Source organism: Pyrgilauda ruficollis, unplaced genomic scaffold (genome assembly GCF_017590135.1).
Source record: "Pyrgilauda ruficollis isolate IOZ18807 unplaced genomic scaffold, ASM1759013v1 scaffold20, whole genome shotgun sequence".
Classification (NCBI taxonomy): Eukaryota; Metazoa; Chordata; class Aves; order Passeriformes; family Passeridae; genus Pyrgilauda; species Pyrgilauda ruficollis.
In genome coordinates this window covers 5,717,564-5,743,337 of record NW_024519207.1, presented here as the reverse complement: position 1 = coordinate 5,743,337, position 25,774 = coordinate 5,717,564, and the positions used below count along the sequence as shown (strand labels likewise).

Sequence of the window (25,774 nt, the reverse complement as noted above, 5' to 3'; positions counted from 1 at the left end):
GGCCGGCGGGGGCCGGTCTGTGCTCGGGGAGGCGAGGCGAGGAGGGGGCGGCGGTGGTGCGTGTGGCGGCAGCGGGCGGGAGGGAGGAGGAGGAGGGCGGCGGGGGCGCGCCGCCCGGGGCTGATTGGCCGCCCCGTTTATAAGAGGTGCCCGGCCGGGGCGGCGAGGTTGTTTGCCGGCACTGGGGAGTTCGGCGGAGCCGCGTGTGGAGCCGTCGGAGCGGAGCGGAGCTGCGATGCGTCGCGCCAGCCGAGACTACACCAAGTACTTGCGCGGCTCCGAGGAGCTGGGCAGCGGCGCCGCCCACGAGAGCGCCCCGGCGCCGCCGCCGCCCCCGCCGCCCGCGCACCCGCACCCGCCGCCCGCGTCCCGCTCCCTCCTCGCCGCCCTCGTCCTCCTGGGGCTGGGGCAGGTGGTCTGCAGCGTCGCCCTCTTCCTCTACTTCCGAGCTCAGGTAAGCGGGATCTAGCGCGGGCTCTTCCTGCTCAAGCAAGTGCGGCCGCCTCGCACCCTGCAGAAGAGGGCAGGGCCCTCGTGTCAAGTGCGATCGAGGGGATAAATTAAAGAAAAACAAATAAAAAAGTTTTAGAAGACACTTGTCTGTCTCTAAAGTTGATCCAGTTCTGAGAGGGGTCGGGCCAATGGGCTCGCAGTGTCCTTCCCAGCGTGTGCTGTGCCCTGGTCACTGGAGCCGCTCAGTACCAGGGGTTCCAGACAGCGCTCCGGGCATCGGGTGCTTTTTGGGGTACAGGGCTTCGCCGCGAGGTTCGATGTGCGGGCTTCCCTGACTCGAAAAACAGTTTAGACTGGATCCTTCACCTGAAGTCTTGCAGGGCTTTGGTTTTTAATGGTCAGCTTTCGGTTTTCCACTGGAGAGAATGTTGACATTGAGTGTTAAACAATGGTTCTTCATCCAGAGGGTGGCTGGGCGCTGGAACAGGCTCCCCAGGGAAGCGGTTACAGCACCAAGCCTGACAGAGTTCTAGAAGTGTTTGGACAAAGCTCTCAGGCACATGGTGCGATTTTTGGAGACGGTGCTCTGTGGGGTCAGGAGTTAGACTCAATGGTTCTTGAGGGTCCCTTCCAACTTTGCATAATCAGTGATTCTGTGACGTGGCTTAGGTCTTTGGCTGCCTTAAATGTTTCACCAGCAGGAGAAATGGCTTTAAGGACAAAAAAGATCGTCATGCACCACCACTCGTGGTGGTTTGTCACTCAGGGGCGCTGCAGAGGAGCTGGCTCTGTGTGCACGTGGGCATCGGCCAGAGGTGCCTGCCGCTGCTCAGGAGCTTTTTCTGGGGATGTCTGGGAGAGCCGCGCCTCACCTGCCAGGCCTCAAGTGAGCCGGGATGCCTCGGAAGAGGCAGCGGTGCGTGCCGAGAGGAGCGCGGGGAGCTATCGCTGCGGGGGCAGATAAGGTGATGAGCGGTTGGGCTTTCGGAGAGCAGAGGGCTCTGCTTCTTGGAAATGGCTCGGCTGCCTGGCTTCCCTCGCTGCTGCATCTCTTACCCCGCAAAGCTGAGCCCTCTCGGAGGAAGTGGGGAGCTGCCAGCTAGTTGGTTCTCAGGGCTAGGTGTTAGATTTCTGCTTGGCTTTGTCGGATGCTAGCTAGTTCTGTTGATGTGGGTCTGACTGCCGTCATGGAAGTGGTGCTTCTGTTGTGTGTACTTTTCATTTGAAGTCGGCAGAGACTGGAAACCTGTTTCTTTCGGTTTACTTTCTAGGTAGAGGCACTTGATCTTGAGGTAGCAGGCTGGATTTCTTAACTAAGTGCACTCTGAAAGCAGGTGTTGCACAAGTGTATACCCACTTAATCAGATGAGTGACCGTCAAATATACAGTAACACTGCAGATAGCTTATTATGCAGACTAATTCATATTTTCTTACTGACAATGGCTTTGTGTTTTCCATTTTTTCGAAAAATAAAATGTAATGGCAGTACAGCACTTAGTTAATCATAACTTGTATGTTTCAGAAGAGTGACATCTAATTTCTGGGACTCTTTGTAAAGTAGCTTAAAGCTACTTGTTTGCTTGACAGTGAAATAAATTAATGCCTGCATCAACTTGTGACATGGGAATGTTTTTCACTCCAGATGTTCAGGAACCTGAAAAGACATTCTTGTCAAAATGTAGCTCAGAGATGCACAGCTATGTGTTCATTAGGGGGCTCGAGAGCCATTGCAATCAAAGCAACTAATCAAAATGTACCCCCTTATGAAAGACTCTTCCTGACAGGTCCATGTCAGGGTTTCATGTGCTCCTGACAAAGGGTAAAAAGAACCATAATGGCTATTTTTCTTCTGCTTCCTTGATTTTAAAAAAATGGCATGGTTCAGCTGTAACTCTGCATTTGACAGCTTAATTCTCTTGCTAGCGTCTTGTTCCTGCAGATTTGGAGTAGTGCTATTGAATGGAGTCTTTCATAAATTTGAATTTCCAAAACATCTAAAGAGGTGATATAACTCAATGTAGACTTGACTGAAGTCATTGCCTAAAAATTTTAATGGAGAAAATGTCATCAATGGCAAATAGAATAATAAGTATACTCTTGAATTAAGTACATAATTCACTACAAGAAGATATGATAATTCAAATTTGTTCATAATTTCTAATTGTGGAATAAGATAGATGGAAAAACATAGTAGGTCCTGCAGCAGTTCATTCTTATTTCACACTCTTTGAGATTTATTTTATTTAAATGGGACATGATCAGACCTCTTTCTTTTGGAAAGATTTCTGTGGCATTTGATTTTATTAAGCTACATCAGTTTGGCCTTTTCAGTGTAAATTTCAGCTATTTACATTTGTACTTTAATAACAGAACTTAAAAATTTTTAATTAATTTTGTCAAAATAATGAGGCATTAGTAGTAGAATCTGTGCATGAAAAGATTTGAATTGTTTGCTTGGTAAATTAAGCAAATGTGAATTAGAAAGATTTGACTGTATAGGCTGATATTAAGAAATTATATATCTTAGAAGCTCTTTAAACCTTATCTAAGAGTCTGAGTAAACTCTGACTCAGTTTTACCACTCACATTTTGTCTGTATTCGCATAAAATCATTTGGGCTGGATCATGACATCGTATAAGCTGAGACAATAGTTGAGGTTTTGGTTTTTCCTTAATTTTGTTTATGTTGTGGCTTGAGCATTTGGAATTTCACAAGACACATAACTAAGACTGACACTAGGTTTTCACGGGTAAACACATGTTTGTGGCCAAGAAATAATGCAGTGCCATGCAAGTCAGACAATGAGCTGGTATGTCGAAAAAGAAAGGAAAAAAAAAAAAAAAAAGGCAACAAGTTTGAATTTTACCAATATTCTCACAATAGTGTACTGAAATGTAAAAACGTTAGCATGTTTTATCCTTGCTCTTTGGACTATCCTGTGTAGATAATCCAAGAAATTAAACAATTAAACAGTGTATTGGTCTTAAGCATTTATTTTGCCTATACTTTGAGGAATATTTTATCATTATCTATAAAAATGCCATGAAAATTCAGTTAAGATACTTAGAGCAGTTGGAGGTCATCACTCAATAGAGACTCATGCACAGCACAAGGTAAGAGAAGTATTATCTTTAACTTTGACTGATAAATGCTGAGGTATAGTCTCCAAAAGCTTAGCTTTTAATCTTTTCTTTCTGGCCCATTTCCTTAGTGCACTTAGATCTCAAAAGAGTAGGAATCTGGTCTAACATTGAGCTGGAGGGCAGTGAAGCAAATTGAAAGTGCTCAAAATGAAATGTGGTGGCTGGGTGTCTAATGCCCACATTTTAAGCTAGACCTCCAAGACTGTTCCCATTAAAAAAAAATCTGTACAAATTTCAAGTATTCTACCAGAGGGAAGAGTTCACAGTTGGATAACTGGTGACCTGGAAGCCCAGTTTTTATTGTCATTTCATGCTTATGTGGAATTCTTGTGGTATGTTTTCAAACTATTACCTTTCAGACTTCAGATGAAATTTTGTGAGCATTGTGGCTAACAGAAAAAACAGCTTGCTGGGGATTGTTAACATCTTTCAGAAGCCTGAAAGAACCCCTTCTTGGTGCTTAGAAAAGGTCACGGAGGGCAAAGTGATATTTGATAGTCTGGAAAGTGGTTTAAGTTTGAAAAGAAGTACAAGTATAGATTTTAAACATTTATTGTAAGGAGTAAGTATTTAATGCAATATTGTAACAGTACATAATTGATACAAAATTTAATAGTAAAGGTGGGTGGAATGTAGTGTGTCTCTTAAAACCAAACAGAGTCTTTTTTACATCAGAAAATTGGTTCTTAATTCTGTAGGTTAATTTAACCCATGATGCTGGAGTTAATTTTGGCTGCCCTGAAGTGGCTGAATAGAGTCCAGAAATGCAACTAGAATGATGACAGATGCTGAAAACTGGGGGCACTGAACAGTCTGACCTGATTTCAAGGTCAGGCAAAGCGGATATTAAAAATAAACTAGACACTCCTCTCTTTAGTTTAATTACTCTAAGCTATTTAGGGAACTTCACACTTTATAAAGCTTTCTCCTTTATTTCTGTTTGCATCTTGATATTTCTTCCAGATATTAAATCTTTAGGACTTTTTGCTGAAGGTGCCCTGCCCTGCAAGTTAGCAAGCTGCTTCTGGTATTTCATCGTAATTTTCTCGTTCTTTAGAAGTTCTTCTCAAAACATGTCTTAGGAAGTTTTTCTGTGCATCTTTACTTCCCCAGTTTTGATCTCAGTGCTCGGTAGTGCTTGTTTACAGCCATGGCACTTCAGGGCATGTTCTCTGTAAAGACTTACGATGCAGGATTTCTGAGAAGTCCTTTTCAGGCAAGTGAGCTGATTTTCGTGGTTAAATGCGGTGAAGACTATTCTTGAAGGTATTCTTTGAAAAATGTGAGGGCAGCAGGTGGGCTAGTCCCAAGATGAGAGATTCCCCTTATCACACACTAACTCTGGAGACTTGCAGTTTTTGTCAGGGTTCGCTGCACAGCTCCAGGTTGCTGAAACCGGCAGTTGCAGTGTTTCCATTAAGTATTCAGTCTTTCACCTGTAGGTGCAGAGATTCTGGATTTCTGAGCAGATAAACTGTAAACCGAGCAATCTGCTGTTACTGTGTGACACATTTGAATGATTGCTGATAGCGGTGAGTCTATGCTGGCATTACTTGTCATGCTAGACACTCAGGCCTTTACAAATTTCATGATCTTTGTGCTGTAAAACCTAATTTTCTTGCCTGTAATTCAGAAGATGTGTTTTAATAAATCCAAAACTGGAATAGTAGTCTCTGTCTAGTAGAATTACTGATACAAATTAGTATGTATTAGCAGTTGTTTGCTGTAATTTTCTGTGTTCTAGTCTGTGATTTGTGTAGAGGGGAGAGAGAAGACTCAGATATCCAGATCCTGTTAAGAGACATCAGTTCAGTCAGGTCTCTAATGATCCCAGCATGAGAGGTTATATTTGAAATACATGGTGCTGTTTTGGGTCCCTCAGTACCAGAAGTATATCAACAAACAGGAAGGTGTCCAGCAGAAGAAGGTCCACTGTGACAGATAGGAACCATCATGTATAAAAGAATGGAAAGCTGGATTCTTTGACAAAGAACAGACTAAGATGAGGGAAGCCAGTCACTGTTTTTAGTTACCTGAAGACAGTCAGCCTCTTCAGAAGCGTGCAGCAATAACAAAAGGCACAGTCATAAATTGCACCAAGGATATAAAACCCAAGGTTTTTTACACACTAGAAGTAGTGAAGTTTTAGGACAGTTTGTCCAAAGAGGCTGAAAGTCTTCCTTGATGGACATTTCCCAGAGTTTGTCTAGAAAATGCCTTAACCCACCTTGCCTAAGTTACAAGTTGGCCTTGCTTTCAAGCAGGGGGCTTGACTAGAGACGTCCAAAGGTACCTTCCAACTCATGTCATTCTGCATTAACTGCCTTTTGGCAGCTGTTGGTAAACATTTTGTGATTATCTTTTTTTAATTATTTCTTTTTATTTTATTTATTTTTTATTATGTTTTGTTTATTTTAATTGATTTTCTGGGTTCTGAATGCAAGTGGAACATGGTGTGAGAGATGCTTGAAGAGTGCAGTTTTACAGTCAGTTAAAGCTAGTGCTGCCTTCCTGATATTTCATTCTTGTGCTTATCCCTGTACTGACTCCGATGCTTATCTGATATATCTGGAGTGACTTGGTTTTGGGGAACTTATCTTAAAGGAAATTAGGCCAGCAAAAGTTCCTCCCTTGTTACTGATTTAGAAGAGGATACTGAAATCCAGGAATTGAATTCTGTGGTGAATGGGGCGAGAGCAGAGAGGTGCTGGTTTAGATCTCCTTATGCAGTTAATGAGGCTGCACTGCCCCAGCTGACTTCAGAAGGCATTAGTGTAGGTGTTTAGCACTTAATTAATAGAGCTGCAATGGCTATACACAGATTTTCTTTGGGGATTCAGCTGTGTCAGGCCATCACAGCAAGATGTTACTGCCTCCAAGCCATTCTGTAACTCATCGCTACCCCTGTGGTGAAAGCTGGGGCATCTTATGATCTTCAGGTGAACCTTCTATGACCTGTTTCTTTCCAGATCTGCAGGGATGACTGCGACAGGTAAACCAGGCTACAGGATCTGACAGTGGTCTGAATTAATTGGGCAAAGAGCTTTCCATCTGGAGACTTGAGCAGAATGGTGGTGATGGAGGAGGCAGCGTTTGGTACTGCTGTCTGTGCAACAAATGTCTCTCTACTGTGTGCTACTATTGGGTGGCTGCCTGGGTGGTGTAGACTTTAATTCAGCTCTGTAATCCTAACCTTACACTTTTAAGTTAACTAATTTCTTTTTGGGAGGTTAGGGAGTTGAATTTATGTTCCTGTGAACAAATGATGTGCTTGATTCACTCTGGCTGTTTTGTATTGTGAAAAACTTCCTTTTGATATGGTGTTTTGTTCAGCTCTGTGTTAAAGGAAACTGAACACTAGGCACCGTCCATGATGTCTTGGTATTTCTGCATTGCAGTTACAAGTAACCTTTTGTAATTCTCAGGTAAAATTGTTTTTTTCCAACTAAAGAAAGACAGAAGTCAATGTTCTTAAATAGAACATTGAGTTTGGGTGCATAAACCCTTCTTTAAGTCTGAAGTAAAAGCAGAATAAATGCGAGTTGAGAACAATTTCTGAGAGTCTAGGCCATCTCCGAAAGATAGTTGTCAATCTCTTCAGTGTAAGGGATTTGGAATATGTGAAAAAAGGGTGAAATGGTTTAAATAGCTTTTGTGCAATAAAATGCTGTCAAGGTACAATCCTAATCCTTGGATTATCTTCCAATTTATCTAAGCGATACAACACAGGATTTAAAAATATACTTGATTCAGTCAGAAAGACTGATGGATAAAAATGTATTGCAGATACTCTAAACTTACCATTCCTTGTCCAGTGATACAGAGATGTCTTGTGGTGCAGTTTAATCATCTTTTGGTCTTTAACTTTTGCTGCCTTGCTGTCTTTGTGACCATTTCATACATCAATATCTCTTGCCATTGTCATGGCTTATTCCCAGCTGGCAACTAAGTTTCAGACAGCTGCTCACTCCCTGATGGCATTCTGGAGATAATTGGAACAGTGAGAACTCATGAGTTGAGATAAAGAAAATTTAAAAGGTAAAGAAAAAGCTGGAAATGCAAAGGAAGCAGAATATGAAGGCAGGTGTTTAGCCATCCCTAGGACAGCATGGCTCCACCACACAAAGTGACTTGAGAAGACAAATGCTATCATTCCAAAGGTCTTCCCTTTCCTCCTTCTTCCCTTTATATACTGAGCATGATGCCATATGGTATGGGGTATCTCTTTGGCCAGCTCTGGTCAGCTGTCCAGGCTGTGTCCTGTCCCAGCTCCTTGTGCACCCCCAGCCCTCTCTCTGGTGGGGTGGGAGGCAGAAAGGGCCCTGACTCAGTGTCAGCCCTGCCCAGCTGTAACAAACACATCCCTGTGTTACCAACACTGTTTTGGTCACAAATGCAAAACACATACCAGCCACTGCAAAGAAAATGAACTCTATCCACAATGAGCACATCCGTAAAACAGTTTCAGTGATAGCTGACTGACAGCTTCAGTGATACAATTTCAGTGATAAAATGGTTTCAGAGAACTTCTGTGTTTTCTCTTGAAAATGATGTGCTATACACACATACATACTTTCCCCATGTTTCTCTACTTGACATTCATGTATCATCTTAAAAAGAATAACTTTTAAGGTAGGGTATCTGTGTATGTTTCCTGCTAAAATAACTGTGATATTGCCCTGAGTGGTTGAAATATGGAATTCAAAATTATTGACTTTACCATAAGAATGGGATTTGTCTTTAACTTTTGAAAGTCACATACCTAGTCAAAGCTAATGAAATAGGCAGCACCAGGAGATAATTCATTCACCTATCTGGCATGTTTGTTGGATGAAATTAACACTGATGTTGGGAACTTTTTCTGTCTACTGTTTATAATGAAAATTTAGATAATAAACTTAGCCAGGGCCAAACTTTTAGCTGGTTGAAAAGTGTCTCTTAACACTTAGAACTGTGGTTCTGCTTATGTTTTTGTTTCAGATGGACCCTACTAGAATTTCAAAAGAACATGCACACTGTGTCAGAACACTTTTTGGACATCAAGAAAGTACAGATTTGCATGATGCCTCCTTTGAAAGTCAAGAAGCAAAGTTAATGCCAGAATCCTGTAGAAGTGTGAAACAGGCTCTTCAAAGGGCTGTGCAGAGGGTAAGTGGCACAGACAATGTGTTTCTTTATTTCATGGTCCTGTTGAAATTAAAACAATTTTTCTGAAATCTGTATTCAGACGTAAGTTCTATAAATTATTTCCTGGTGTTTGAGTAACACCTGATGTTTTATCCAGGATTATATTGTATTTGCTGATGAATCTGGTAGTGGCTAACCACTTCTGTATTCAAGTACATTTTATTTACTTTATTTTTCTTTTAAGAAAGAAAGACTTGAAGTTGTACTAAGAAAACTGATTGAAATTAGGTGATTAGCCATTCTGACAATTTGGATGGGCCTGAGCAGTAGTCATTTATGGTAATATTTGTATAGGTTTTCCAGATGCTCGTAACAAGTGTCAGTTTCACATTCTTTTCAAGGGAATCTTCCAAACAAGATTCTCTTAAGTCTGGATCATCAGCAAGCAAAATATTGCCTGAAGGAAAAGGAGATATCAATTGCTCTCATTTGCTCTTGTTTCTTACTGTAGAGTCCAAAATGAGGGTCAATTCCTGCTTTGGTTTTGCTCACTTTGCCAGTTCTGTGTTCTGTGCAGGCCATTCTCTCACTGGCCGGAGACCTACTTGGCCATAGCATGATAACTGGGTGGTCTTTGTCCAGGAATTGAGAATGATAGGTTGTTCCCAAACACAAATGACACAAGAAGTCAGCTCTAATGAAGAAGCCTAGGCAAGCTGCAAATATGCCACAAATCCCTTTTATTGCAGTCACTACCTTTGATCTCTTTTTGTGTTCGTGATAGTGTTTAGTGCTAATTATGGGCTGTGTAACAGATGGATGTCTGCTATGGTATTTGGTTTTTCTGGCTTTTCAGGCCCTTTACTGCCTCACTGCCTCATATCTTCATAGGACTGGCAGTTTTTCATTAAGGGTACTACATTAGATTTGAGCTGAACTCACATATGCTTTAACATGAACTGTACTTGAGTTAAATTTACCATTTGAATTGTGCTAATGTGATGTTTGGTTTTAACAGAGAGCTCTAAGTCACAGACTTTTTGTCAACAAAACACAGAGAGACATAGGAGTCTATCTCTTGTCCCTTTTGCTAGCCACCTCCTTCAAGAGCTTCAGGAGGAAACGAAGGGTTTTGCCTGCAGAATTAATTCTTTCCTCCTGCATTTTTTAGAGCCTCTCACGCTGCACCTACATATGTGCTGTGTGCTGGGCTGCTCCTTCACTCATGACACAGGAAGGAGCTTGTTACAGTAAGTCAGTGGGGAGCCCTGTGTTCTGGTCATTTGCTGCTGGTTACTCAACAAAGGCACTGGCTTTAGCTGAGGCTTTATGTCCTGCCAGTCTGGATGGAGGTTAAATGCTGCAATGTCCGTGGCCAGGATAAGTAGTGAGTAGGGATAACTTTTTTGGCTGATCACCATTAGTTTGAGAACAATAAAATTTCCCTTGCCAAAGTAATTGGACTCTGAAGTTCCTTTGAATGCAATGGAGTTCATTAAGCAGCTGCTTAAGTGGACTGGATGCTTTGTCATCTTGTATCAATGACAGAGAAAGAAATAGATAGGAAGGTGGTGACCTGAGGCTTTTTACATCTTTTGCGTACATCAGAGAAGTGAAAGTAACAGTGTCAAGGCAGAATTATACTTTATCATCATCTGTAAATTCTGCCTTTCAGTCACCCTGCAACAACGAAGAGCAGATATGCAGCTATAACTTACTTGAAGTTGCACACACTCCTTTGTGTGTGGATCCAGCTATTGTGACTTAAAGGAGGTTTCCTGTTGTCTGTGCTTTCTTCACTTTCCTTAAGGAGAATAAAGAATCTAGCTTGTGTTTTTTAAGAACCAGTATCCTTATTTGAGTTGGCAGCATGCTAAGTGACTAAAATGGAGCATTTCAAAATACCATTTATGTTTTTTGATTTTTCAATATATTGTCTTTTGCAATTCGAGCTGTTCAGGAAATGAAAATAGACAAATTTCTTGTGCTCATGTTTATGGTCTGGTTACAGCTTCTAGCTTCCTGTGCCAGTTCTCATCGGTTTTCTTTGCACACCTGTAGACAGAGTGCTTAAATGTAAAGCAGAGATTGATGTTGAAAGTGGAAGTGCCTTATGAAAACCAGTGTAGTAGGGCTGCAAGGTCCAGTCTAGAAATACTTGTCTCCTGAAAAAGTGATAGTTTTTTTCTTTTAATCATAATCTAATGATTGATTCCTTAATATACTCTGCTTAAGAAGCAGCTTACTAAGTAGAGAGAATATTTTCAATATTGCATATAAACTTGCAAGCAGGCAAATAATATACTAGCCAGCGTGTTTGCTTAATCTTTTTCCATGTAACCCTAAAAAGCTTTTGGCAGTCCAGATGCTCTAACCACAGTTCTTATGAAGTCTGTTATGAGCCTGAAGTAGAAAGGACTACAAACATATCTTGGGTCAATCCATAAGTAACTTTGCTTGGCAGTGCTCCCAGGTTCTAGCTGCTTGTGGAGTACAGGCGTAAGCTGTTCTCTCACATGGCAACAGAGTGCTTTGCTAGACCTGCAGAGCAGCATTTATAAAGAAATTTATATACTTAGCAGACATTTAAAGAGCACATAGGTATGGACCAAGTAAAGGTTTCACAAATGATTTTTGTAAGTTGTTAAAATTTCGCGTACAATTTTGTAGGTTTCCATCCTACAGTCTTACTTCCTTTTTTCTTTTTTCCTGCAAGCAGTAGACTACTCATTTGGAGAGAGGTTTTATTACTGGTCTGTAAACTACAGTCTGATGAATATAGGTTCATGTACTTCATATTTTACTTCCTTCTTGATTAGCATTCTTCAAATTGCTGAATTTCCGGCAAGAGAATCAGATACTTCTTCCTGGTATCAGGAACTGTACTGTACTTAAGGCACTTGGTAGTAAAAGAGTCAAGTGGTTAAAGAATCTTTAAGATCACATCTGAAGCAGTAAGTGAGTGTCCAGAAGTTCTCTTTTTGTTGGTCTCTAAAAGCTGCTTAGAGCTGCTCAAAGTAGATACTGAGATATTTAGATAAAAGCTAAAGGAGACTAAAAACCTTTCACAAATGTCATGTCTTCAGGTTTAACCTTGTCTTCTGCATCATTAGCATTGGACAGAGGCTTAAGAGCAACAGATATTTTTGCATCCTGAGTTAGATGAGTTAGAGAGCAGTTCCCAACTTTCCAGGCACTTAAAATATGATTTTTATCTTTAAAATGAGAAAGTTTTGGAACTTCTTTGTGGCCTCTTTTTTTTTCTTCTTTTTGGATGAAGGGAAGACATGTTTTTCATTTTTGTGACTAACTCCTTGTCTGTTGTTTAAACAGTGAGTGTGTGGAGGAGGTTGGAATGTGGGAAGCAGGCCAGCAGAGTTGACTTGGTGGGCAGTGAGCAAATGACAAAGGTGTACAAGTGCACCTTGTCATAAGATTAAGAGTGGGGTGATTTTTGTGTACAGTTCTGCTAAAAATAACTGAACAGCTTGGTATCACACACGCTTCTGTGGATGGCAGTCTTAAGAGAAGTTGCTGGTAATCTTTTGTCAGCAGTTTTCATGCCATTATAGCAGTGTCTTAGTCACAGGTTCTGTTGAGCTGCTTCTGCCTCCTTAATGAGCCTCTACACTGTGAGTAAGTATGAGACACCTAAGAACATTCAGGAGCTAAAAAAACCAGTTGATACTTCAGTGATTTGAGAAATCATGGCTCTTAATTCCTTGCAATAAGAATACCTGGGGATTTTATAATCCCATTAAGAGGCTACCTTCAAACATCCACTGAAAAATGTCCTTCAGGGTCAGAAGCAAATGCGTAGTTAAATGCTTTTCTAAGGTAGGTTGTGTATCAGCACCTTGGAACTGTATGAACATCAAGTAAAAAAAAAAAATCAAGAAGTGTTAAACTGCTTGTTCCTTAGGAGGAAACTGAAGACTCCATATCTGTTTTCTAGGGAATAATTAATGTACTTTGTCTTCATTTTGGAAGCTGGGGCAACATAACAGAATATCAAACTTTGATGAGGCTGGTCAGAATCAAGTAAAGAACTTCACACTAGTCCGGAGCTTAGAGAGCTGCTGGAGGATTTTGTTTTCTGGCCACAGTCTATCCACTTCTGATCCAGTGATAGGCTCACAAAAGAGTCAATGAACAATTGGCTCAAACCCCCCAGCCTTGGTGTTGTTAGTGCCATGATCTAACCAGTTGAGCTAATCATGAATTCCAGACAAGGAGAGTTGTGGACCCAAGTCCTCCTGGGTGGCTGTCCTGCTTACTGAGTGGTGAAGCTGCAGATGAACAGCACCACCACCAGTTAGAAGGAGAGCAGCTCAGACTGATTTCATGAGGACCAGAGCCATTCTGTGTGGAAGATGAGCTGAGTCAGGCTGTTGGGTTTCAGAAGATGAGGTATTCAGCTGCTTAAGCTAGAACATATTTGGAAATTTGCAGAAGCAGAACTGAATGCTCCTAAGAAAAATGTAAATTAAAACTAGAATAGCAGTTGACCAATTCAGGGCTTTCAAGGGCTGAGCAATTATTAATCGTGGGATTTTTCTTTCTTTTTTTTTTTTCTTAGTACCAAGTCTAGGTAGTAGGAGATTAGAATGTACGTGGTTCTTTTTGGATCTACTCAGTAGGCTTTCCAGACAAGGGCACTATCACATCCACCCAAAGGAAGGAAGGAAGGGATATTGAAACAAACTCCACATCTGAGAAGTTCCCACTGAGAAAGCAAGATGACAAACATGTCTCTCCTTCAAGGGAAAAAGCATACTGGGATGGGTGTGCTGCAATAATCTCTGAGAGTGTGGTCTATCTCCCAGGCTCTTCTTGCCTTACATCCTGTTCTCTTCAGGGGCTTTTGCCATTTTTCGCAGTACCTAGTACTTGCATTCTCTTGTCATCTTCCTATTTCCTACTCAAGTGTGGCTAGTGGCTGATGCTGACATGCAGCTCCTAGAATTGAACTTCATTTTTGTGCTTCTAAAACTGACATTGAAGTAGGAAGATCAGAGAAGCAAAGTGAATGTAAATGCGGGAAGTGGATGCGAGTTTTGCTGCTTTTGAAGTTGTGATTCTTCTGCTTTTCTTTTTGTCTTTACAGCAAAAAGCATCTTCATGATTCTTATCTATGAAATCAGCATATCTCAGCTGAAGTATTATGCTTTGATAGTCATACTACAACTTCCACACTGCTGTGGCTTTTCATTTTGGTTTAACATTTAAACACCTGCTGAAAGGGGAAAGTGAGAGTAATAAATGCACCAGCCAAGGCACTCCATATTTCACTGTGGTTGCGAAACTACATAAAAGCAGGACTTCAGGTGTTTTCAGAGCAGGATTTCAAATTCTGAAACACCCCAGTGATTGAGAGCACAGTGGGACTTTGCTGATCTGGCCAAATCTGAGATGCATTTCATATACATGGATTGAATCAGGCAAACGGCAGTGTGCGTGGCATAAGGATAAAATAAAGGACCACTCCTAGGTTTCCTAGGTTCAAAGAGGGCTATCTTCAGCAAAATGTTTCCTTTTACTGAACACCTTCTTGACAGCTCCATGCTATGAGGTATTCAGAATAACAAACATATTGCCCCCGTTTTTTTTAGAAAACAGATAGAGAGTCATGGGGAAAAGGGAGACAGAACTGAGGGTTGAGCTTAATACTAAGTCTCAGTCTAGGCTTGTAACAAGAACAGGCTGCTTAAATTTTGCAATCTGCTGTTTTTATCTTTTTCTCAAGAGGAGTACAGGTGTGAATGATTAAAAGCAAAGCTTTTTGTGGTGCCTGATGTCTGCATTTTGTGCTGTTCTTGGGTCTGGGTAGCATAGTTCTTATTTATATTAAAATTTATCTGCAGCTAAGAATGACATACTTTTGAATGACATACTGGCACCCAGTCCCTTTGGTCCAGTATGGATAATACTTAATCCTTCAGTTCTTGCTTACCTTGTTAGAAGTGAGCCTTGATTGTAAAGCCTTGTAGCCTTCCCCTTTGGTGGTCAGTGGTGAGGTGTGGAGGTTTTCATCACAAATGAAATTCAGAGTTTAGCTATGCTTAGTTGTTAGAGGGACTACACACTAATTCCTGTATAGAAATGCCTCTTTCTTTGTTTTTAGACTCCAAGTAATTAAATCAGTTCATAAATTCCGTTGTTTGAGGTGATGCCTTCTTATCAATCATTGTTCCATTATACTTAGAGAAATATTCCAAGTACAGTAAGTAGAAAAGGTTTTAAATGTGCCGTCACCATGAGAATAAATCATGCAGTGATCATACATACTAGCATTTCTATCCACCTTTATTAGAATTACCAAATTACTAGATGTAATTTGATTGTGTGTGCCTGTTACATAAATTACTGTATTTACATGATTCATATCCCCAACATCTGAATGTGCTGCAGGTGTAACAGCATCCCCAAATACATGCACAGACTATTGTAAGTGTGCAAACTAAACATTGTTACAAAACCAAGAAAACATCAAAGCAGTGTCTCCCTCTCATTTTAGGAAGTCCAACGTGCTATGGGAAGAACGCCACCAAGACCAGAAAAAGGTAGGTATTGGTTTATGAATAAGCAATGTTTTAGTTCCACTAAACTTGTCTTTTTGGGATAATGCATTTGTTTTATCTCTAGCTGCAATGGAGGCATTAGGACTTGAACTGTACAAGAGGAGCAAACCTGAGAAGCAGCCATTTGCCCATCTCATTATTGATGATAAGAATATTCCATCTGGTAAGTTTGATTTTTAAGTGAATACTTGAAATACTAATATAAATGTATAGAAAGTGAAGTATATGAAGATATTTCAGCAAAACAGCAACAGACTGGGACTTCAGAAATGGCTTTTGATAGTGAGAATAAATTGGATGCATTAAAGGATTTCACAGGCAGCAGGAGTAGTGGTAAGAGGAGGATGGCTCCCCTTTGTGTGAATCTTGTGCTGATTTGAAATGGCCTCCATTTCAAATTGCCCATTTTCTTGACCAGCCTCTTGAGGGGCAAATCCTACCCCTTTGTGCTATCTTCAGGTGAGGAAGGAAGATCTACATTGAATGCTCTCCTCTAAAGTTTCCCATTTGCCTTTGGCCTGTAGGGCCCATGAGGAGTTCTTCACTCCCACTGGACACCAGCCATGAGGATGCATGCACAGATACAAGCATGTACCAGCACAAACATTGCCCAAGCTACTGAGCAGGGGGAAAAAATTGTTCTTGCGGCTTTTATCTGCCCCTGTGGTAAAAGGATGGCATTCTTTTATTTTGCCAGAGCTCTTGTTTTCTGCACACAAGTATTCAGATGGCTTTGTGAATATCCTTGCTAGTACAATATCAGGGAACAAGACATGAGTCTGCCTTGGAACACTTTCCAGAGGAAAAGATTCATTTTCTAACATTTGAAGATCATGTTAGAACAGTTTTAGTTTTTGCCTTGGGGCACTGTCAGTTGAGATTTTTTGCTGTATTCTCAATGCTGTATTCTCAACAGTTGGTGTGGTAGAAGTAAACCAGAGTTTTTTCTGAAGCTGTTAGGTAGAGGATCTTAAGAAGGGGGTGCATTGATCACCACTGTCTTCTTTCTCTGAAGATTTATACATTCTGCAGGACTGAACTCATTGTTAACTGAGCTATGCACATTGCTTTTCTGTTTTATATAATGAAACCAAAGGGGAATGGTGTGTCGAGACTCAAACTCTGAGATTTTAGCAGCCTGCTTAGTAATACCTTGTTCTTGCTCTATTTAAAGACAAAGCACTTCTGTACAGCTTCTTGCCTGGAGGAAGGATAGGATTCTTTCAAGTGCATTGGCATTGCCACAATCCAGAGCTTTATAGCAGAGAGCTTAAACAGCTTGTCAGATGGCAGTCAAAACTTCCACAGGCTTTCTTGTTAGCTCATATGCCTCCTGACAATCTTCTATTTTGGTCAGATTATGGCTTTGACCTACTTTTCAATAGGTCAATAGTAGAGGATTCAGTATCCGTAAACTTGCCTTAGCATTTTGTCTTTGGAAGGTTTCAATTAATTTGCTAGTCATAGAAACAGATCACTTATCTGCAGAAGTGGACTGTGTGTCAGTGTTACAGTCTGTGAAATCCACCTTTTGCGGTGTGGAATTTATTTGCTGCTTACCTGGATGTTGCTGTAGACTGTAATTTTACAACTGCAATTTTCAGCAGCTGATAATTTTTACAGTTGTGCATTGTGCACTAACCTTCAAGGGTGTGGCACAGCACATCTGTGGGTGATGGCCAGGGAGACATTGTTCTTTTTTTTCTGCAGATCAACTCCTTGCCAGTGTGATAAGCTGTGCATGTACTCCCTTCTGATCTGGCTTTTGCCTCTTTCAGAAGAGCATTGCCAGGAGTTAATTCATGAGCACAGCTTCTGCAGCCCTTGTGGGTGTTGCGGCAGTGAGGGGCTTCATCCTTAGGGATAGCAGGAACCCTGAACCTGCTGGTTGTGAGGCACTTCAATATCATGCTCACTGGCATGAGGCAGTACCCACTTGGCTGGATAGCACAGAGATTGTGACAGGCATAAAGAAAGAAAAATTTGCCTGAGGGGTCACCAGGAGTTTTTCCTCTCCCATCTTGTTTTCTGTGACTGAAAATGGCAACTTCTGTTTTCTTCCCCCGATTCTTTACCCTGCATATGTGAAATCCATTTTAATTGTTTTCTGCCATCCCTGAGTGGACAGATCTCTTCTTAGTATTTTAAGGTTCTCTACTGTCATCAAGCTCATCCAGAATAAACAGTGCCAGGAAAAAAAAGTCTTCATCACTGTCAAACAGGATTTTAAGCAGTTTTCTAGTAAACACCCTTCTTGAAGGGACAATGAGCAGTGTCTGTGAGAGAACATTTTGCTTTGACCTGGTTCACAGCAATGTCAGGCCTCAAGTGGACTTTTGCAGCTGGGGGGATAGCGCAAGGGAGGGGGGAAAATAACCCTGCTCACATCGTGGTGTCCCCACCCACCCTTTGGCACAGAAGCTGTAGTGGTTTGGCTTGCTGTGTGTATTTTTTAAGTTTGCTGCCTTAGGTTAGAGCTGGATACTTGCTGGTTGGTTTTTACCAGAGCTCACTATAAATGCTACCTAGGTTTTAAATGAAAACAGTGAATTCTGGTTTATAAATTGATTGCAGAAATTAGTCACAGTTTAAAGGGGAAAATTGCAAACAGAAATAAATATAAATGTTAAATATATAATTTGGGGTGTGAATTGATACCTTTAGCTGTCTAAGGAAATGCTGTAGTATTCTGAGCTGTTTACAGCTGCAGGTTTGACTTTGCTGCTCTTTGCCTCCAAAAGACTTTTCAGAACAAACAGTGCTTTGGTCCTTTTTTCAGGCTTTATTTGGTCTTGAAAGCTACTAGGATGCAAACAAATTATCAAAACAGGGCTCCTTTCTCCTCTGTTTCCCTCACATCATCTTCCTTCTTGCTCAATAATTTTATTTAACTCATTTGTATTAGTCTTAGTTCAAGCTCACAAAAAAAGGGAGACATTGTTTTCATTTATCTTCAGTTTTGAGAAAGAGCATGCATTATCTTGAATTCTTAAATAAAGCTTTTTGCCTTGTCTGGAAGGCTATTTTGTTTATTATCCCCCAGCCACTTCCTTCTCTGTCAACAGGACTTACCTTGGGCTGTTTTTTTCATGGTTCCAAAGTAAATTATTTCTCAGTAGATACTGTGTTGCAGCATTTTTGACTGTCTCATGGCTTGGGTTATGTGTCAGAGTTTCTCATACATAACATTGATGGACAGCAGATCTGGCACTTACATGCTCCAGTTTCCTGCATTTCCTGTGTTTCAGGGTACTGCTTGTTTTGCTGTCTCCAAATCTAGATGTGTTACCATCAGAAGTGCTGAGAACCTGCTCGCTCCTTCCATTACAGGTTGCATGGCATAACTCCTACCGGAGCATCCTTGTGCTGTGCTGCTGGCTGTGGCACACCTCTTCTGGAGCTCTGAATTGTGGCAAAATGCCTGTCTGCCTCAGCACACATGATCACAGCATTATAATATAGCTTGGAAGGCACTTCAGAAGTTATCTGTACAAATCCTTTGCTCAAAACAGAGAGGGTCATCTCCCATCATCTCTTGGCCTGTTCCCCTGAGCATCCAAATAGTGTAACCAAAATTCACCCAGAGCCCCTCTCTCAGTTACAAGAGACTGTGGCACCTATTTGCTCTCTTTTGCCTTCTTCAGCAGAACATCTTCCCACTGAGGGTTTCTTCAAAATTGCAGCTTGAAAGGCCACTAAAAAGTTGACTTGTCAGGTAGATAAAACCTGCCTAGCAACTACCCAGTGTGCCACCAGGCAATCGTGGCATGCCTTTCTGTTGTGTCATAGGTGTGCATTTCTGTCCTGTATCTAATGTGCCTCTTCTCTGATCCAGGCAGTGATTTCTTGCCTATCCTCCTGATCTTGAAGGTAGCCCCCCCTCCATGGGGCAGTATTTCTCCCAGACTTAATGATGTGCAGATGAAGTTCTGTAATTTCCTCAGCTGTTCCCGGTGCTTCACAGGTTCACTCTGGTACCCCTAACTCAGTATATTTTGCAGGTGAATAATTGCAGGCTAAGAGACTTGAGATTTTGCTGTCTTTTCCAGTTAATTGATGAATTTCAGATGGGTTTTTTTGAGGCACTGCAGAGAAGTTGGCTTCTCTGTCTGTTTTTGCTTTCATAATTTCTACCTGGTTGCAGTAGACCCATAGGGGAGCAGCTACTTGTGATCTGCCTTTGACAGTGCTTTTGCTGACATCTTTGTGGAAGAAAGCCAGAAGTTTTTTTGTTCTGGGCTGCTGTTAAAATATTCCTCTCACATGGAGAAGTTGGTTGCCCTTGGCAGTTAGGGGAGATTAATCTTTCTCAAATCCCCCTGTTCCTACTTCCCCTGCCTTTCTGCACAGACCTGGAGGGGTCCTGGCGCATGCCTGTGTACATGCTCGGAGTAGAGGGCACTGTGCCCTGCTGTGTGCCATGGAAAGTTTGCTAAGGATGGACTGTTTTGGTTGCCTGTTGGGAGAATAAGGTACTGAATATTTCAAGCAGGCATTTAGATGCACTGGTAGGCTGAGGAGTGAAGTCCTCTGGCACCTATGTGAACCCACGGCTGTGGGAGGGGGCAAGTGGAGTCAGTCGTGTGTGCTGAAAATTACTAGTGGTTAGGGGGACAAGTTGGTCATCTCCCATCTGTTGTGTTATGCCCTTGGTGTTACCCTGAATAAGAGAATGTTAGTGGCTTGTGCCTATCAGGAAGTTTGTCATAAACACTTCAGTGCTGTGTGAAGTCTAGGCAACTTAGTGTGTAGTACTAAAGATGCACAACTGTAGTACTAAAGATGCACTGACTTTTCCCCATTTTTTTTGGTGTTGTCAAAGGAAAATATGTTTATCTTTCTACCACTACAGTCATAAGAACATAAAATATGGAAAGTTTCACAAGCTCTCTCTTTTGGGAATTGCCAATTCAGCATTTTTTCCAAATTTTAGTTATTTCTTGTCAACACCTACATGTTAAAGACCAGTAACAAGTTTTTCATATTGCTCTCAACTACTTGAAACTTGAATAAGGTTTTAGGTGGAATGCAATGCCTGTGCAGAGCTTGTTGCATGGTTGCTTAACATAATCAAACTGTAGGCCAAGCAGCTGTTTTGTACCATAGTCCAGCAGGTGTTCTGGTGGGAGGGCACTGTTATAAGTACCAAGCAAAATCTGGGAGTGTATGGTGAAAAGAGATTTTTTTTTTTTTTAGGAATTTTTATCATAATTGTTTCATATTCACTTTAGCCTATAGAACTCCAGTTGCTATTGATTCTAAAAACATAGAGGTTGCTTTCTAAATGTAGGGGTTTGTCAAATGTTTATAAATAATCCTTTTTTTTTTTTTTCTTTTTTTATCTCCAGGAACTCGCAAAGTGAACCTCACATCCTGGCATCATGACAAAGGCCAGGCAAACTTATCAAATATGACATTCAATGATGGAAAACTAATTGTTAATCAAGATGGATTTTACTATCTTTATGCCAATATTTGTTTTAGACATCATGAAACTTCAGGAAACTTGACTAAAAGAGGGCTTCAGTTGATGGTTTATGTGATTAAGACAAACCTTAAAATAAGGCGCTTTGATGTGTTGATGAAGGGAGGAAGCACCAAATACTGGTCAGGAAATTCAGAATTTCATTTTTATTCTGTAAATGTAGGGGGATTTTTTAAATTAAAATCCGGAGAAATGATAAGTATCCAGGTATCAAACCCATTGCTACTGGATTCTTCGCAAGAAGCAACTTACTTTGGAGCATTTAAAGTTAGGGATTTAGATTGATTCTTTCTTTAGCGTGCTGAAAATTTGAGTTTTTAATTGTCAAAAAACAACTTGAAGAACTGAAAATCTTCTGCAACCCAATTACATCTGTATAAGCCGTATATCTCTAAAGACACGTTTTTGTCCCATGCAAATTCCAGCGGGAATCCTGCAAATATACGGAAGGGCAAAGATACACAGTTCTCCTGATGCAGTCTTACAGCAGTTTTACTTCATTTGTCTCCACTGGCCTCAGTAGAGTCATTGTGCCTTTTGCGTTGCTGTAGTTGAAATCAAAACAATCCTATTGAGCTTCTGTTGCCAAGTTCTGCCCTGATTACCTTTACTAGTTTTGGAGCAAACATAGAGCAGGACAGAACTTGGCTCCCAACTTGCATTTAGGGCTCCGTTTTGCTTGGCTTGAGCGTTCTGACCCTGAGACAGCAAAGATTATGAAAGTGTGACTAATCCCATTGCATTTGATGTGGATTCTCAGATGCTGAGTTAGGGTTGATTATACTTTGCTGGGTTAGGGTTGCAGAGCTCAGACCATGGCAGAATATGGGTTGGAGAACACTTAAACAGTCCAGCTTAACTGTTACCTGATTAATAGGGCCATTCCAGGAAGAAGAGAGATCATCTGCTCTTGCAGTTCTAAAAAGTTAATTACAGGTCATGTTGTTATTGTTGCACAGTTAATTGCAAATATAGATTGCCAAAATATGACGTGCCTTTAAAGTGTTACTTTGTGCCAGAACCTGCAAATACATTTTTTAAATAAAAAGTATGTATTTTTATATTCTGTAATATCTAAAGTTATATTTCAGGTGTAATGTTTTGTGTAAAAAAAAATGTAAATTATATTGTCCTATAGTATTTGATACAAAATATTTAAAATCTCTTGCTGTTTGTATATTTAATGTTTTAAACTGTTTTTATGTACAGACATGTTAAACTTGTGCACTTTTTAATCCCAATGGGAAAAAATGCAGCTATAAGAGATTGTTTGCAATTAGCAAATGTAATATATATATCTTTGTTCTTCTTAACTTAATACATTTCTTTTAAACTTGTCAGTATTAAGGGAGACGAAATCACACCAATGCCATGAGTAATTATACCTGAATGCTGGTTACTGGGTGCCCTTCAGACCTGGAGGGTAATTAAGCTGGCATTATGCAAAAACAAAATTAAAAAAAAAAATTAATACATAGTAAGCCCCAGAAATGTTTTAGGGGTATTTATAGTTATTGAGCAGGCATATTTTCCTACAACAAAATCTGGCAGTGTTAAATTCTGCAATTGAGCAGTAACTTTTTTAGCTTAGTTTCCTGAAAAAGTGAAGCTTATGTCATTGCGTTGCCTGTTCTTGTTTCCCACTGTAGCTTTTAAAACTCTGCAGCCTTCTGCCAGCTTTGGCAGATGAATGGCAGAGTTAAGAGATGTTCTTGCAGGTTTTATGAGGACAGACGGCTGAGAACACCTCAGCCATTTATACATTTGTCAGTGGCTGGCCACTGTTGATTTTAGCTAAGAGATTATCTGGGGAGACTCCTGCAGCATGAGCTGTTGCTTGTACAATGCTTGGCCAAGGGAGATGGGGGCATGGAACCTGAGGGTGGGTACAGGGGCCAGGGGGGAGGGCTGCAAATACTGAGGTGATATTTAGAGCACAGCTGGACAGGGGACAGCAACTTGTTGGGTAGGGGGATGAGGGAGGGTTTTGAAGTGTTTGTGTGCTCTATGGATGATGTGGGGAAAGCCCACTATTTATTGCAGTAGGAAGCAAATCTGTAGGAATTGGGGCTTCATAAAAATCCTCAGGCTTTAAAAAAAATTTTTTTTGTTAAAGGAACTGAGTTGAATTCAAGCAATTATTTTATACTGTATAATAAACATTTCTTTTTAATGTTAATATTGTTTTCTTATAAAATACATTTCTAAGAAAAAAACCAACTTTGTGATTTCTTTATTTTCATGTGTACCCATGTTTCTTGTGCAGCTTTGATCATTCTATTCAGATTTCAGAATGTACAGGCTGGGTCTGATATAACTCGCTCAAGAAAACTGAGGCATAAGTCAACTATTTTGAGACTATTACAATGAATTTTATGCAGTTTTGATTTGGCTTCAGATCTACATACACCACTTTCAAGTCAGGTTATATTTTTAGGGGTTGGAAATTCAGCTGAAAATGAAGGCTTCCCATGATGTTTCACATCTCATCTAACAGTTGTCAGTTCAAATGTACAAATGACTGAGGGATCTGGGGCTCTTATTTATTTTCAGGGGCTACAGGTCACAATTATTTTTTCCTACTATAAAGATGTCCAGTGGCAGGCTGGGAGAAAAATGTCTGTTCTGTGTCCTGGGGGTTTAAGTCACCCTCTGGGGAGTTAGAGATGGGGGTTCAAGTGGTTTGAAAGTAAAATTAGACTTAGTAGCTGATTTTAGCAAATGCCCACAGATGGTGTGATATGAAGGAGGGGAGCCACCAGCACTAAATGTCACCTGAATGACAGTGGCTGTGGGCACTGAGTGTATTCTGGAGAAGGTCACAGGACCTGTAGCATGTGTTGAACCCCTGAGCACAGACTTGTTGGTTGTCTGTGCATCCTAAACCACCAGAGCTGAGACAATGGCTCCTGAGGCTCAACCTAGCATGCATGTTCTCAATAGGAGGTCTGTAAGCATCTAAATTTCACAACACAATATGAGGCTTTAAATTTCCCTTGTGCGACAACTTTGAAGCCTAAATGGTTTGAGGCTTGTGGTGGTTTTTGGTCTTTTTTCTTCCTTAGTGTCTTCTGGCTGCAAGTTTTCCAGTTGTGTGATAAATTAGGTGGGAGGATTGTGATAATATCTTCATGGGGCTTTATGGGCTGCTGTGAGAGTAACAATTAGAAGCCAAGCCCTTATTCTGCTCTCTAGGAGAGGTAGAAGTCAAGTAAGGAATCTCATTATTCTCCCTGTCATGCCTCAGTCCCTTCTTAGCCTTTGTGCATTCAAAAGGAAGCAGGAAGCTCCATGTAGAGCTCTAGGTACAGTTTGACTTCACTTTTTATATCAGAGTAGCTACAGATTGAACAGCTTCAGTGGTGTCATTTGAGGCAACCTGGGCACGTATTCCAGGATGATGAAACCTGCCTGCACTACCACTGACTTTCCTAAAACCAAGTCCTCCCAGAAGTATCAGTTCCTTGACATCTGCTTCATCAGAACACAATTAATGAAAAGAACAGACCAATTAATGGAGGGAGTTACCTTGAGAAGAGGGGGATGTGCTCTAGGCCAATGAAAGTACCTGTGACTCTTATTTTATAAACTTCAAGGGATAATTTTGGTCTGTGGACAGAGGGTTATTATTCGTTGAAAATTGAAGTTAAAAAAATCTTACTTGGAAATAGTTTATTTGCAATTCAGGGTATTTGTGTGCATGTAAACATCTGTATATTCTTACCATGTTCTTGCTAAGTTAATTTTTATACATGGCATTATGATTGCATATTTTGGCACCTGGGTACTTCTCCCCCCTCCTTCCCAAGCTTGCTCCAGCCAGTGGCTGTTTCTTTTTCTGTCTATCCCACTTCCTTTTCTCTGGCTCCTTCCAGCTGCCAGTGTGTTCTGCTCACCCCACTCTTACTGACTTACAGCTCCTTTTCCTTGTGGTAGCAACTGCCTTGGTTCAGATCTAGGTATACTCCCCCTTTTTTGGCCCCCTTTCAGGTAGCTTTGCTGTGCCTTTTCATTTAAAAGAACAAGAATTTTGTTTTTCAAAAAGATTTTTGAACCATTGGTGCAAGGACTGAGCTGGATAGGAATGAAGAAAATAGTTGGGGAATAAGGAACCAGCAGGTTAGACACACGAAGCAGTCTGTGCTGCCTTTTGGTTTATGTACCAGTTTTGGAGAGCTCCGGACAATAACCACATGTTTGTATTCTGCTGTTAAAAAAAAAAATTAGTCTTCAGCAGAACTTTATAAATATAGATGGCTGTGTGCAGCATTTTGCTGTGGTGATTCAAGAAATATCACACCTAAACCAGAAAATGCTCTTATGCATATACACAGGCAATTTCTTGTTCTTTCTGTGTATTGGTGTCTTGTCCAGTATTTCCTGGTTGCTGTATTTGGGATCACAACCTGCACACTTTGCCAACTGTTTATTTTTTTTTTAGCTCACTGGAGTCTGACCCTGTAGATCCCATACCGTTGCCTAATGTGTGACTAGCTCCAAAGCAAAGCTCAGTCTTGGAAAGCTGAGAAACCTATGTCAGCTTGAGGTTGTTTGAATCAGATTTCAAAAACTTCTTGGCAACTCCAAATGTTTTTTTCTGCTTTTTTTTTAGCCTTAAGTATGGATGTGCTGGGGTTTCTAGCTGTGTTTCCAAGGAAATATTTGTGCTGGGGTGGAGGTGAGGGCTTGGGTATCTTTGATTTATGCTGTCTGTTCACCATCCATTTCGTGAAGTTTAGGGAGGGCATATTTTCCTTCCATTTGTTCAGCGCTTGAGTCATGTGCTGTTTTACTGCCTGCTCTCTTGTGCCACGCTGCTTTTCCCCAGACTGCACATCACCAAATGCCAATCAATTTATGCTTGGCTGTGACAGAAGACAAGCAGGAGCTCCAATTGCTTTCAGCTCCCTACAAGCTGCAAGTCACAAAATGATAGGTTCATTTTCCCAGCCTTCTGGATGGGATCATGATGTGGCTGCTTCC

General features: G+C 41.0%; 1 protein-coding gene across 1 annotated transcript; it reads left to right on the top strand.

Annotated features, from left to right (window-relative positions):
* Positions 1-235: 235 nt before the first annotated feature.
* Positions 236-21,076, top strand: TNFSF11 (TNF superfamily member 11). Its single transcript, XM_041467066.1, has 5 exons — positions 236-454; positions 8,579-8,746; positions 15,243-15,288; positions 15,371-15,469; positions 20,655-21,076. Exons 1-5 carry the CDS (start codon positions 236-238, stop codon positions 21,074-21,076), a joined length of 954 nt encoding a protein of 317 aa, XP_041323000.1.
* Positions 21,077-25,774: the final 4,698 nt, after the last annotated feature.